Source organism: Conger conger, chromosome 12 (assembly GCF_963514075.1).
Source record: "Conger conger chromosome 12, fConCon1.1, whole genome shotgun sequence".
In the NCBI taxonomy this organism is placed as follows: Eukaryota; Metazoa; Chordata; class Actinopteri; order Anguilliformes; family Congridae; genus Conger; species Conger conger.
In genome coordinates this window covers 47536719-47551634 of record NC_083771.1, presented here as the reverse complement: position 1 = coordinate 47551634, position 14916 = coordinate 47536719, and the positions used below count along the sequence as shown (strand labels likewise).

The 14916-nt window shown below is 43.7% G+C and overlaps 1 protein-coding gene across 2 annotated transcripts; it reads right to left on the bottom strand.

Annotated features, from left to right (window-relative positions):
- Positions 1-206: 206 nt before the first annotated feature.
- Positions 207-12935, bottom strand: LOC133142495 (up-regulator of cell proliferation-like). Of its 2 annotated transcripts, XM_061263748.1 has the most exons (5): positions 12699-12935; positions 10950-11056; positions 8887-9107; positions 6706-6763; positions 207-5715 (listed from the first exon to the last, which is right to left on the bottom strand). In XM_061263748.1, the coding sequence occupies exons 2-5, from the start codon at positions 11050-11052 to the stop codon at positions 1016-1018; spliced, it is 5082 nt and encodes a 1693-aa protein (XP_061119732.1). In that variant the 5' UTR covers positions 11053-11056; positions 12699-12935; the 3' UTR covers positions 207-1015. The 2 variants fall into 2 exon arrangements, with proteins under 2 accessions (XP_061119732.1, XP_061119734.1); XM_061263750.1 differs by lacking the exons at positions 8887-9107; positions 10950-11056; positions 12699-12935 and having other exon boundaries at positions 6536-6720.
- Between the last annotated feature and the right edge of the window lie 1981 nt (positions 12936-14916).

The window sequence follows — 14916 nt, the reverse complement described above, 5'->3', positions numbered from 1 at the left end:
AGGCCACCATTGGTGCATTGAAAGTATGGCATATATATATGTATCAGAATATATTGCAGAATAGACACCACTCAAAACCACTCAACACAAATCATTCAATAGACACAGTGCATAGATTGCATACATTGAACCATTCAAAAACTAAATGAGCGATTTCAGTTCACTTTCAGCCCAGTTCAAGGCAGAACAAAATACAGTTCATTGAGTTCAAATCAAATGAAAAGTTTATTTTTAATGGGAGAATGTGAATGTGTCTGGAGAAATTCATTAGTTTAACAAAGATGCAAAACAAAGGTTCAATTCAGTCTTCTAAATGGAACAATATTGTCATAATAGTAACATATAACATAAAACACATAGTGATGATTATCTAACGTATAACAGATCAACAAGACAGTAAATAATGAACACCTAAGCAAGCAGTGATGTAGAGCTGATAATTGCCAATGACACCTGAAGGTTATATGCTTTAATTCTAAGAATGATTAATGAGATAGAACACATGAGACTTTTGGAGAAAAAAAAAGAAAAAAGAAAAGAAGGAAAATAAAACTTCTTTAATATGGAGGTGACAATATGAAATTAACTCTGTTAAACTGTTAAAATATCACAGCCTATTTACCATCCTAATGAATGGAACAATGGACAGAGATCAGCCATGATGATTCAAAGACAGGATCTGTACAGATAAATGCTGCATATCACTTTATAGTGTATGAATATGATTTTATGAGTACAATGAGCTGCTGATGGTATTATCTCTCATAGAATCAGAGAAGACTCAGGGGAGGCTGCAGGAATTCACCCTTTTCAAACATCAGTGATGATTGAATTCAACTGTCCCCTTTTAAAATGATGAGTGCTTTATTTGTATTATATGAATCTTGTTTGTTCTCTTTGTTTGTTCTCGGCTCTTTTTTGCTAAACCATTATGAGTCATGCCTGTGAGCAGATTATTTGATGTCACTCAGAGGATGCATTTTCAACCCTACTGAAACAAGGGATGTGTAATCAATTAATTTTGATCTCCTCCTGTTTTCATCAAGAAGGAATCCTTCAGACTTTCCGTGGCTTGTTTCTGGGTTATATTTTTCCATTGGCGGGGAATATGAGCAGGCTTGGCTTCATATTCCTTTGCAAAGTGCTTCTTATACCTGCAGAAGACGTACTTCCAGTAGTCTGAGGCCTGGATGCTGGTGTCGGGCTGGATGAGCCAGTCAGGGTAAATGCTCCGGTAGTCCTTGTATGGATGGTTTTCCTCCTTTGTTCCAGTCAAGATGAAGCATCTCTCACTGGCAACACTGGTGGAGCAGATATTGCTCACTAATATCTGTGATACACGTTTTCTCCATCCTGCAATGGCCTGAGGACGGTGAATGGAAGCAAAGTGCACTGTGTGGCTCTTGCCACCAGCTTCACAAGGGGTCTCACAGAAGGGACACTGCCTCCCACAGCCAAACACCCTGTTAAACAGCACCTTCTGTGGCTGAAAGGGCAGTGAGGTCAGCCTGGCCCTCACATCCCCACCTTTCTGAAACTCTGTGGTAAAAGCCTGCTCCATTTCATCCACAAGCACCTCCAGACACCGGGAAAAGTCTTCTGGTTTGGCAGAGTTTAAAGCCAGGACTGCACTGAGGGGGTCTTTGGGGATGATAAGCTCTTTCGCTAGGTCACTACAGATATCCTGAATGAACTGCTGAATATTCTGGGCCTCCTCACCCCTTCCTGCTGCCTGTTCAGCTGCCTTCATCTGTGAGGTCTTAATGGCTTTTTTTATTCTGCCAACCATCGCCTTCAGGTGATTCATCTCAGTATTCCTGAGGCTATCTCCCTCCGAGAACTGCTTCACCATCAGCTTCAATATCCAGTCCTGTACAAAGGTCTCGTAATTATTTATGTATCGCACAAAGTCCTGAAAGTTATCACCCTTAAGCAGCTGCTCAAGGATTGAGAACTGGAAGAAGGTTCGAGTGCTGAAAGCAACAGCTTTCTGCCCTACCAACATTTCATCCACAAGGTCAGGGCCCAGAGATTTGGTGATGTATTCCTTCACCGCAGGTTTAAGACAGTTGATGGTGAAATCTTTGGCTTTCTTCTGACACTGGTCTCTTTTGTTGAACAGGTCCTTAAAGTCTGTGTAGTACTGTTTCTTGAACTTTTCCAGACAGTGACGTGGATTATTTAAATGGATGAAAGCCAGGTGCATTTTTTTGAACTCCCGTGCAGCATGTCCACAGATGTGAATCTTCAGCTCTGCCTCAAATTCAGCAGTTGTTTCCAGATGCATGTGCCTGTCCAGGATTTTGTCTGCCTTGCAAAGCAACTCCATTGTGTATGTTTTATGGTAATCAGATCTTGTTCTCACTTTCTCATCGACAAACTGCTTGCTCTGCTCAATGATGTGATCAACTGCCTGCTGGAACTTCAGCTCCTTTCCTGAGGATACATTCCATAACCATTTTTTTAATCCCAAATGTTCACTTTTCACTTTGAATGGCTCTCTTCCATATTCAGACAAGTTGCCCACTTTTGACAGTTTTTCACATACTGCGCTGCCTTTCGTCTCTAAGTTAACCCACAGCTGGTGGGAGATGTCTTGCACAATGTCTCGTTCTTCCATGCCAGGGAACCGCAGCTCTGCTACAGTCTCATCCCACATCTTCTTAAATTCAACCACCAGCTGTTGATCTGACAGATCTTTACTTTTCCTGCATTTCTCAATCAGCCCCTGCACCTTTTTCTCCATTGTGGCCGTTTGATTGTTCTTGATGCTCTCTAACCTGAACATACCCTTTCTGATCTCCACCGCTGCCTCAAGCTTGTTTTTCACAGAGTTCTCCGTCTCCCTCCTGATGGTTTTGGCTGTGATGTTCAAGTCTTCCTTGTACTTCTCTACCAAGTGAACATGTCCCTCTTGCCTCTTGTAGAATTCAGAGAGGTTGGACAAAATGAGCGCTTCCCCTTTCAACAGTTCTACCAAGACCTGAGTTTTCAGGTGGATCAGTAACTCATCCAAATTCTTAGAGTCTGCTTCTGTGCCAAAGTTTGACACTTTTGTCTCCGCTTCCATTAGCCAGGAGTACATGTTCTTCCTGAAGGCCCAATCCCATTGGTTGAACTCAGTGCAAAGCTGAGCATAAGCTCCAGCTACAAGGCTGTTGCGGAAACTGAAGATGAAGTTCTCATACTTCACTGCTTGCCATAAGCTCTTGGTCCATTCAAGGAACTCAATGATTGTGTGTGCTGAGCTGTTTCCAGATTTTTGTTCCATAAACTTCTCAATCACACTCCTCTTGAAAAGACCGACAGACTCACTGTAGCCAACATTGACAGGGGCCATGGGAGGGTTGCCATTCCAGAGCCCAGGGATGTACCAGGTGTTTCTCTCTGGATCATACTCCATGACATCAGTAAATGTTTTGTTGTTTCCCTTCTTTTCCATCTTAGCTGCTGCTTGGGTCATCTCATTCAGCTTATCCAGCAGATGTTTCCTGTCTCTCATGTTACTGTCATGGGCAGAGATGTCTGGCACATTCTGGTGCACAAACTGACAGCAGGGTTTTCTCCCAACTTCTTTCATGCGCAGGAAGGCATGTACCACAATCTGAAGGATATCGTTCATATCCATGGAATTCTCCATGGGGATGTTGATGACTGTGATGTCACTCAGCCCCACCACCAGAGTGGCCAGTTCATTATCATGCTCATAACTGTCATCCAGCTGTGCTAACTGTGGTGCCTTCAAACCTTCAGTGTCAATAATCATGATGTAATCACACCCAAGCCGCACTTTAAAATCCTCTTTCACACTGAGGAGGAGCATGAAGGCCCCTCTGGTGCACCTGCCACTACTGACAGCAAACTGGACCCCAAACATGGTGTTCAGGAGGGTGGACTTCCCAGTGCTTTGTACCCCCAGTACAGAGATCACCCGGATCTTACATGAATTCCCTGTTAGAGCATGGAGTTCTTTCAGAACCTGCGTCACCCACTCCAGAGGAATATTGCTTGAGTCTCCATCCACCAGCTCAAGAGGAAAGCCCTCCTGTAGCAGCTTGGCACAGAGATGTGGCAGGCGCTTAATCTCTGGGGTGAGGGCTTCGGGGAGTGAGCAGGCCGACTCATACAGCTGACCCATTTCCCTCAGGAAGTGCTCCGTCCCCAAGGAGCAGCTGGAGATCTCCCTGTCCAACTGTGCAATGCGCTCATTGTTTTCTGAGGAATTCTGACACTGTTCCTTGTACTTTGCCCGAAGAGGTGGAAGGTGTGTGCGTGACAGATTATCCAGATTGATCCTCATCCACTTGAGGAAATACTTGCACTCCTCTGTAGAATTGCACATCGCGGAGATGAAACGGGACATAGAATCGGAGATGCTGTGAGCCCTCTGCTGTTCTCTGAGCTTCTGCCTCTGATCTGTAAGCTCATTCTGGTAAACTTCTATGTTTTTGTCCCCAGCATTTTTCAACCTGCACTGTTCCTTCTCCAGGTTGGCCAGCTGTTTCCATGCAGTCCCTTGCAAGGGCAGCTCTTTCTCCTTGAAGCTCGGTATATCAGATATTCCTCCGGTGATTTCATCAGCCTTCTGCTTGCCCCTCTTACAGTCATTTTCATCAACATTGATCCGAAGCTCATATGCAAGAGCAGACATCCCTTCAATGCTCATTTTAATGTTTCCCTTTAAAATTCCACAGATAGCCAAACGCAGGTTTTTGTTCAATTCTGCGTCATTCCTTCCCGGATGCTTTATGATGATGTCATTGGGTTTTGTCTCAGAAACAAATTTCCTGAAGTCATCCTCATTGAAGGTCTGGCTCTGTGAATTGGTGATCACAAACCAATGAGTCTTAAAGTGCTGCAAGGCCAGAAATTTGTGTTCAAACTTAAAGTCGTCGCAAAACACAAATATAGCCGTAGATGTGCGGCAGAGGAAAGCGCACTGAGTTTGAAAGTCACAGAGGTCCCCACGGAGGTTAGCTATAGCCAGAGGCTCAGAGAAGATGTCAGTGTTTTTGTTCCCACTGGGCAGATACCAGCTGATTTCCACCAGCCCATTGGAAATCCTCCTTGGGGTGTCACCACACTCAATGTTTTTGTGAACAAAGGTGTCCTGGTACTGCTGAGGGTTGCTGAGCACTAGGTTCAGAATGTGAGACTTGGACATGATGCAGTTTCCCAGCCTCACAAAAGAGACCATGGGGAGGTCAGACAGAACAATGCTCTCCTCCACAAACCCTCTTGGTTCCTCCAAAGAGGGCGACTTGTACTTTTTCACAATATCCCTCATGGCCCACAGCATTAAAGTGCACTGCTGGGTATCACATGTAGGAAGCAGCAGAGGCACAGATACCTGGCACATGGACATTTTCAAAGCCATCTCCTGCTGGAGAAAGCCATCTGAGCACAGAAATACAGCAGTTATGAGGTCCAGGGGGTTGACTCTGTTGCTGTGGTCCTGTGGATTTTTCATGCTGTTCAGTAAACTATCCAGGCTTTGGGGCTTTGTGTCCTGTTCTGAGGTACAGCTCATTCTACGAAAGGACACATTCACCATCATCAGCTTCCTCAGGAAACACCATGGCAGAGATTTCAGAGACTGGATGCTTTCATCAGATAAAGTCTCTCCATCAATCTGCAGCACCTGGCTCAGAGTCAGCTTGTTCTTCAGGTGGTGTTCCAGTCCCAGGTCACTCAGCAGCTCCTCTAGACTGGTTCCTGTCATTGGGGATGGAAGCTGCATTAGTACATATGCACAGCAGTGCAGTAATAAAATCATAAGAATGCACATACATACACTTGCACATCAAAAAATGACTAAATTTATTGGCAGATTGAATGCTTCGTACTCCTGAGTGATGCTACTGCCAGTTATTGTACCCTGTTCATCATCAAGTCATCTCTAGCCCTGGACCGTGATTCTGAGGTGTTCAGGGACACTATGCAGTGATCCACCCTGCCGAGTCCCTCCACCCACCCTCAGAGCTGCTCCCTCATGCACAGGCCTGACTGGGATCCTGGTGTGTTGAACCAAAGTCCGATGCCTTAAACTTGCACCACTGTGGAGCTCCCGTACAAAAACATTTAAGTCTGTTTTTAAACATGTTATGCCGCATTTTAATGAGAGGTCACAGAAATGTATTTTTTAATTAAGTTCATTACAGGCTTAAAAATCACTGTTGCTAGAGCAATAGACCCTGACTGTCACGAGGTAGGTCACCTGGAAACTCCTTATTCTCCACCTGTGGAACATGGGAAAAGGAAGTTGTTGGAAATATAAAGTAGAATAAGTATTGAGGACAATTAGTTAGTCAGAAGGAAGAAGTCTTTTTTTTGGGGGGTGAATTTGTCCAGGGCCAGGACATTAAATGATAGCCATTTGGCAGACGCTCTTATCGAGAGCGACGTACAGTTCATTAGACTAAGCAGGAGACAATGCAGGGTTAAGGGCCTTGCTCAAGGGCCCAAGAGCTGTGCAGATCTTATTGTGGCTACACCGGGATTAGAACCTCCGACCTTGCGTGTCCCAGTCATTTACCTTAACCAGGCCACCCTGGACCCCTCCTCCTACACTGTGCCCTGTCACTGTGCTGGGACATTGGATTTCTACTGGGTCCAGAGGGAAGAGCACCTCCCACTGGCGTACCAGCACCTCTTCCTACTTGGTTTCCCAGGAGGTCTCCCTCCTCTTCTGCTTGGGGTCCTCACCTTTACAGATGGTCTCATCTTCAGACACACTCACACTCTGCTCTGAGTCTTCAGTTTCCTGCAATGAAAAACATCACAGACAGTGTTTTCATATTTCATATTCTGTTTGATTTTGTTTTACACAATACAATGACTCCTTTATTAATATGAATACGAGCCGGTATTTCAGGAAGTGGTCAGGTTAAGCGTGGCTTAGTTGAATAATGCAGCTGGGACCTGTCAGTCATTGAAGCTGTCCAATCACAAGCTTTCAGGCATGAGTTCTGGGCGTGTCTGAATGTGACTCTAGGAATGGCTCTAGAGCAGAGATCTGAAACCCAAATCTTGGATGGCTGCAGTGTTTCCTGGTGTTTTGTGTTTTTAGCAAATGTGTAATTTAAGTCACTGATTGCTTGTTTGCAAGGCCTTCACAGGATGCCTACAAGACACTAAAAAAAACTTTTTTAATTTGGCCTTCCAGGACTGGAATTAAACAACTGGAAAACATCACAGACTCAGGAGCATGCACCATTAACCCCCACTATCTCCGCACCCATACGGGCAGGAGCCTGTGGGGGAAGACTCAGGCCTCCAGCCGTAAAACTCGTTACGACTGGGCAACATCCTTTACGGCACAGGAAGGTTTCAGAGGGCACAGCCTGTTAGGCTCTGACCTTCTCCTGAACCCCCCTTTATTGCTCTCTCCCTCTTTACTCAGTCACTAAATGATGTGTACAGCATTGGATGTTTCATGAAAAAGTCAGTTTAAATAATATTCATGTTTGGTATTATTCTGATTGTTTCAGTGCGACTGGTGCAATGGTTTTATTTCTGCAACAGCAAACCCTGGACATCATAACCAACCAGGAACCAGAGGAAAAACTGTGTGGAGCTCTGCCCCAGTGAAAGCCATGTGCCTCAACCCCCCTGCGTTTCCTGGGGAGGCGTGGCTCCAAATTACAGATGGGTGACCCATTTTTAGGGTTAACTTCAAAGGCCAGATTTTGGATTTAAGGACAGTAAACTAAGCAATCTGGGAGAATGCAATCAGCCTCCCGTGCACGCAGTGCACGTAATTTCTACGTACAGGGTGTCTGTAGCCAGACTCCCGTATGTAGCTCTTATTACCAGGTATGACTTTTAAGACTCCGTAATTTGGTTTCCTTGTAATGTTTTTTGATTTGGAACTAGTGTGTAATTACGTGTATGTAACCTGCCTGGTAAAATAAATTGTTAAAACTTGATCTGTGTGGTTTCACTTACTGACACTCAAAGTTATACAGGGGATGCTTGGTTTACCCCCTCGAACTGGTCTAGGGAGGATGAATATTTACGCTTAATGTATCACGGCGTATAGCACCCGTAGACCTATGATGGTAAATCCCTCGCCTCCGCATGGTAGTTCATTCATGTCGAGCACAGCCGTTGCGACCTCTGATGACTACAGATAGCTAGTCAGTTTGTGAGACGTGCACATTACGCGCGATGTGACATGCGGTGGTACCAGCAGAGGACTGTTCGGTGAGTAAATCTCAGTACAGGATTCCTATAGCGATCAAGTCAAAATTATAAATACGACATCCACTAAATTTGGACAACTAATCTAATCTGGAGTCAGATAAACGAAGGTGAATATATTGGCCCTATTGTGGAGATTCTTGGTCAGCCCGGACCAGTAAAGAGCGGAAGGCAGAGTGGTACTCCTATCTTTGTATCATGGTTTATTTATTGGCTGATCTAGACTCTCCGCATAGGGGCCACTAATTTTTAACCCTATTAGTATTCTTTCAGCAACACCAGAAGGACGAGCACGCTGATACCTTCAGCCCTCGCTAAATTCCGTCGTTGGGTTAGCGTGGGGTTTTACACTATTACTATTATTAATATGAATACTAGCCGGTATTTCAGGAAGTGGTTTGGTTAAGTGCGGCTTAGTTGAATAATGCAGTTGGGACCTGTCAGTCATAGAAGCTGTCCAATCACAAACTTTCAGGCGAGAGTTCTGGGCGTGTCTGAATGTGATTCTAGGAATGGCTCTAGAGCAAAGATCTGAAACCCAAATCTTGGATAGCTGCAGTGTTTCCTGGTTTGGTGTTTTTAGCAAATGCGTAATTTAAGTCACCGAATTAAGACTGGAATTAAACAACTGGACATTCTGACCTACAGAACTGGAGCTTGGCTCTGAGGTTTGTCAAATCTCACCTCCTCCTCGTGTGCAGTGCACACAGTGTCTTTGGTGTCCTTACTCGAGGTCCCATCCATGTTTTCAGTATCTGCTGAACATCTCTTTTCATCTGACTTAGCTGGGTCAGCAGAGGAGGGTTGGGACTGGGACAGGGATGAGGATGTCTTCTCTGGTGCTGGTTCTGTGCCCAGACTGGATCGTTTGTCTGTGGTCTCCTCTCCATTCTCAGAATCTGCACCTGAGATGCTCAAAGACAGACCACAGTCACACGCCCTGCTATATGAGGTCCAAGGAAGGGTCCCAAACCCTTAACATCCACCCCAAGTAAAATGTATCATTTAAAAAAAAGCAGGGCAGCATGGATGGTGCAGTGGGTAGCACTGCCACCTCACAGCAAGGAGGTCCTGTGTTCGTAATCCCAGTCGACCGGGGCCTCTCTTTGTGGAGTTTGCATGTTCTCCACGTGTTCATGTGGGTTTCCTCCCATAGTCCAAAGACATGCAGGTTAGGCTGATTGGAGAGTCTAAATTGCCTGTGGGTATGAGTGTGTGAGTGAATGGTGTGTGTGCCCTGCGATGGACTGGCGACCTGTCCAGGGTGTATTCCTGCCTTTCGCCCAATGTATGATAGGCTCCAGCCCCCCTGCGACCCTGTTTAGGATAAGCGGGTTAAGATAAAAGATGGATGGATGGATGGAGTTTCTTTAAAGCAGTGCAATGGGCACAGCTAAGCACTAGTGGCTCAGCTAAGCACCATTTAAGACATGGCTCAGCATCACAGTGGCGCTATTATGGTCTGCGTTTTCTGTGTCTATATTTTGTAAGTCCTCAGAATTTTTGCCTCTGCGCTTCCAGAAGTCAGTCAGTTCATTCCATATCATTTGTTTCATCTGTGTTCCACTTCCTGATTGTTGTACTCACCAGATTCTTGTTTCCTCTTGTTATCTCCCTATATACACCTATATTTTGTGTAGTATTTCACAGATTCGTCTTCTCTTCGCTGTGTTTGGACTCCCTTTGATTTATTGGTTTGTGTTTTTGTGTTTGTGTTATTCATCCGCTAGTTTGGACTATCTTATTGTTTTTGTTGCATCTGTTTGCCTGGCAATCAGACCCCTGCTTGGAGTATTGTTTAAGAACTGTTTATTCTATACCTGTTTGCTGGTTCTTGACTTTGGCTTGTCTACTCTGCCTTGAGTTAATAAAGACTTTAACTTGAACTTCTGTGGTCTCGCCATTGGGTTTGTTGTTCTGAAGCCTGACAGGCACAGGGCATCACACTTTCGTTCACTGCAGTTGCACACAGAGGACCGGGGGTTCATTCCCCAGTCCTGCCAGATCTGAGTATGGCATTATTGGGCCGCTGGACTTGGCGGGGAGGTTCGCTACACACAAGCACTCCTGATCACCTTGGAACCACAGTCTGGGGCTCGAGTTAATGCATGGGCGATTGAAATAAACAGCCTCAACTTCACTTCCCGTGCCAGGCTGGCTGGAGTGGGTGTGTTAATCAGAGCGGGTGTGTTAATCAGAGTGGGTGTGTTAATCAGAGTGGGTGTGGTCACCACATTGGGTGTGGCTCTCACTGACTGGGTGCTCAGGTGTTTCCTGTTGGAGAGTCTAACACAGTGGGACAAAAAGCAATCAGAACAGCAGTCGCAATGTAGGCAGATTCCTACAGCCATATACTGTCTAGTCACAGCAGCCAGCTTCAGTGAAACACAGGCAGTTCTGTAGCAGTCAGCTGAAGATGTTATGGGCATCCTATAAATGTTCAGTAATGATTACCATGTCTTCATTTGAAGCATTAAACATTAGCAAAACAAATATTTTTCAAAAAACAGCCTTTATTGTTGATGATGGAAAAAACATTTTTCATATTGTCAGCACAATTGAGCACTACTGCAAAATAAACCTAAATCATTGTCTTTTATCTTAGTGAGTACATTCCCTAATTTACCCATTAGGGCAGCCATCTAAACTGTTAAGTTGAAATTGCTACTGCTTTGACTAGCTTAGCAAGCTGGGCTAATGATAATTAAGATAGGGGGGCTGGTTATTAACTAGCCTGCTAGGTTTACCTGGGACAGGTATCCTTGCAGAGCACAGTTTGTAGCCACATTCACTGCAGAACTTGTCATTCTGCCCACATTTTCTGCTGCAACTGGGGCACTCCATCTGCATCCCTCTGGGCAAACATAACATAACAAAACACAACACAACACAACACAACACAACACAACACAATGATGAGAACAGGCCATTCAGCCAGCAATGCTCACCTTTACCAAACACTAAATTGTACCTCCTGCTTAGTTTGCCTAAAAGCTAGATAGTATCTAACACTATCAAGCCTGGTTTTGAAAACCCCCCAGTGTTTTTGCCTCCACTACATTTCCTGGCTTGCTACTCCACACAGTGACCACTCTTTGTGTGAAAAAATACTTTCTAATATCTATGAAGAATTTATCCTTTGTCAATTTCCATTTATGCTCTCTCGTTGTGCTCACTGAACTCACTCTGAAGAATTGCCTGTCCTTCACTTTGTTAATTCCTTGAATGAATTTAAAAGCCTCAATAAAATAACCCCGAAGTCTCCCTTTCCTAAGCTTAGAGAGACTAAGCATCTCACCTGGTTTTTTAGCAATGGTGCCAAACCAGACTTAATAACAAGAAAAGACATGTAGCATCACAAAAGTCCTTGCAAATTGTGATTATCTTTCAATCATGAGGAGGCGAAAGCTTCAGCAAGCACAAGTAAACAGGTCTATTGAAAAATACATTGGAAATGTTGCTGTTGTCTCGATGGGCATTTAGAGTAAAGACTGTAGCTGGGCCACTGAAGATGCAACATCAAGAATAAGGCCAAACCACAAACAGAAAATGCAGTATTCTGAAATAAGCTCAAACCAAACAGCAGCTAAGGGAAGTGAGGATTTCATTGAGATGATGAAAAAAAAAAAAAACTAGAAATGAATGCAGATGTGGTCAATGTAGTTAACACTACACACAAATCTAGGTTGATATACAGAAGTTTATTTTATACGTCATGAGGGAAATCTCTGATATCAAATTATAGAAAGTACTTGGTTGCAATTATTGCTGCTAAAGGTGGTTAAATTACATTTAAGGGGGCAATTACTTTTTCATTCAATGTTTTATTGTTTGAAAACTTTTTTCATTAAAACAATGAAACAATCATTTAAATATTTACTGAGATTCCCTTTGCCTAATATTAAATTTTGTCTAAAGATCTGAAACCATTCGGTGTGAAAGATATGCAGTAATGGAGGAAATCAGGAAGGGGGCGTTTTTACGGCACTGTATGCACATTCTCAGCTTTGGCTTCAAGGTATTTTCTATACATTTTGGTTTCACCATGTACAAATGACAACACTTTTATACATAGAATGGTAAATGGTTGGCATTTACATAGCGCCTTTATCCAAAACGCTGTACAATTGATGCTTCTCATTCACCCATTCATACACACACTCACACACCAACTGCGATTGGCTGCCATGCAAGGTACCGACCAGCTCGTCAGGAGCATTTGGGGGTTAGGTGTCTTGCTCAGGGACACTTCGACACAGCAACCCTCCGACTGCCAGACAACTGCTCTTACTGCCTGAGCCATGTCGTCCCCGCATTTAGTGTTGCATTAACACTGGGCATTTTCTGTGCATGTATGATAAGCTGTGAATAACACCAATGATGCCCTTGCCTCTCATGCCCAGCACAAAGTCCTGCACGGTCCTGTGCTATAGTGCTTTTCGGAACCCATTTATATTAGCCAGTAATATGAAGATGTTTAATTTTGCTTCACTTACCTATAAAATCTCTTCTGGAATCAATTTGGCTGCAATGTCTTTTCCGCAAAAGAATAAAGCAAAGTGTGAAGATGAAATGAGACTGATGCTCCAAACAGAGTGCGTTTCACAATGACCCAACCGTTGACGGTCAGGCAATGTTCCAGTGTCTGCTTTAAAAAAAAAAATTAGACAATAGTGCACGGGGGCGAACTCAGAGATATCAGACTGAAGTTGGCTGCAGCAGTAATCTGTCTCTGTCAGAGGGGGCCGGGCAGGCGGTTAGGGGACATGGTGGTTAGGAGATATGGCGTTATCCGAATTGCAAGAACGTTTCTGTAAATTCAATGGAATACATAAACAACCACACTTATAATATCTCCGCCCTTTGTTTGTGTGATCCACCCTTAAATGCATGTGCATTAAGGAGAGAAGCGCAGCTGGCCAAGATCTCATGCATACGGCTGTTCTAGCCCCGTGCACCAGTTTGATACATATGCTGCATGTTTCCTGGGCGCAATGCGTCATGTGTGTGCCTGAAAATAGGCGCAAAAGGCTGAGTACATCTGATGTTCTGATCCGGGGGGGTCCGCAAGGGCGCACCCCACTTCCACCATTCATGTACGTATGAGAGTTTGACATCTACGGAAAATAAAAAGGTCATTTTATTTTTTATACTATTAACGGCTTGCTTTATTCTTATTTATACAGCAGAATACAGTAATATGCCAAGAGATTTCATGTGCATCGAAAGTATGGCATTTCTACATATCAGACTACATTGCTCAATACCCAGTACATAGATTGACCCCATCAAAACAAATCATTCAATAGACACAGTGCATAGATTGCATAGATTAAACCATTCAAAACAAAATTTGCAAAGATTTCTACATTTACAGTTTACATTTTAGTCATTTGGCAGACGCTTTTAATCCAAAGTGATTTACAAGCGCATAGGTTCTTCCACAAGTCAAAGCATCACATCCATAACTAGGAAAATACATAGGAAGTGCTGTTTTAAAAACATGTTCTCACTTTGAGCCCAGTTCAAGGGACTGAACAAAATAAGTTCAAATCAAATGAAACGTTTATTTTTAATGTGAGAATGTGAATGTGTCTGGAGAAATTAATTAATTTGACAAAGTTTGAATTCAGTTTTCTAAATGGAAAAATATAGTGATAATGGTGACATATAACATATAACATATAGTGATGATTAGGCAGTAAGTAATTTATAACTTCAAACATCTAAGAAGGCAGTAATGTAGAGCTGATAATTGCCAATGACACCTGAAGGTTTTCTGCTTTCATTATAAGAATGATTAACCAGATAGAAAACATATTTGGGATTTTTTGTGAAGAAAAAAAAAAGGAGTCTTTAATATGGAGGTGACAATATGAAATTAAACTGTTGAAATATCACAGCCTATTTACTATCCTAATGAATGGAACAATGGACAGAGATCAGCCATGATGATTCAAAGGCAGGATTTGTACAGATAAATGCTGCATAGGTAATGATTACATTACATTACATTACATTACATTATTGGCATTTGGCAGACGCTCTTATCCAGAGCGACGTACAACAAAGTGCATATCCATAACCAGGGATAAGTTCGCTGAAAGACCCTAGAGGGAAGTACAATTTGAACTGCTACCTGTACAACAAAGATAAGGACGAGGGCCAATTTTTTTTTTTTAAACAAGAAACAAACAAACAGAGCAAAAGTGACCAAAGTTAACTATCAAAACACTGCTTACCTAGCCAACTAAAAAATACCGATACACAAAGCAAGTCACAGAGACAACAATTAAAGTTCACAGGGAGGTAGGGAGGGATGGGGAGAGGTGCTGCTTGAAGAGGTGTGTCTTCAGCTTGCGTTTGAAGGTGGGGAGAGATTCTACAGTTCTGACCTCAACGGGGAGTTCGTTCCACCACCGTGGAGCCAGAACAGACAGTATTCGTGAGCGTGAGGTGGAGGTTCAGAGAGGGGGAGGTGCCAAGCGGCCTGTGGAGGCTGAACGAAGAGGTCTGGCAGGGGTGTAGGGTCTGATGATTTTTTGTAGATCAGCTGGGGAAGACCCCTTAACTGCTTGGAAGGCTAGCACCAATGTTTTGAATTTGATGCGAGCCATGACAGGCAGCCAGTGGAGGGTAGTAAGCAGGGGGGTGACGTGCGAGTATTTGGGAAGGTTGAAGACCAGACGAGCTGCTGATGATGATAGAGGCAAT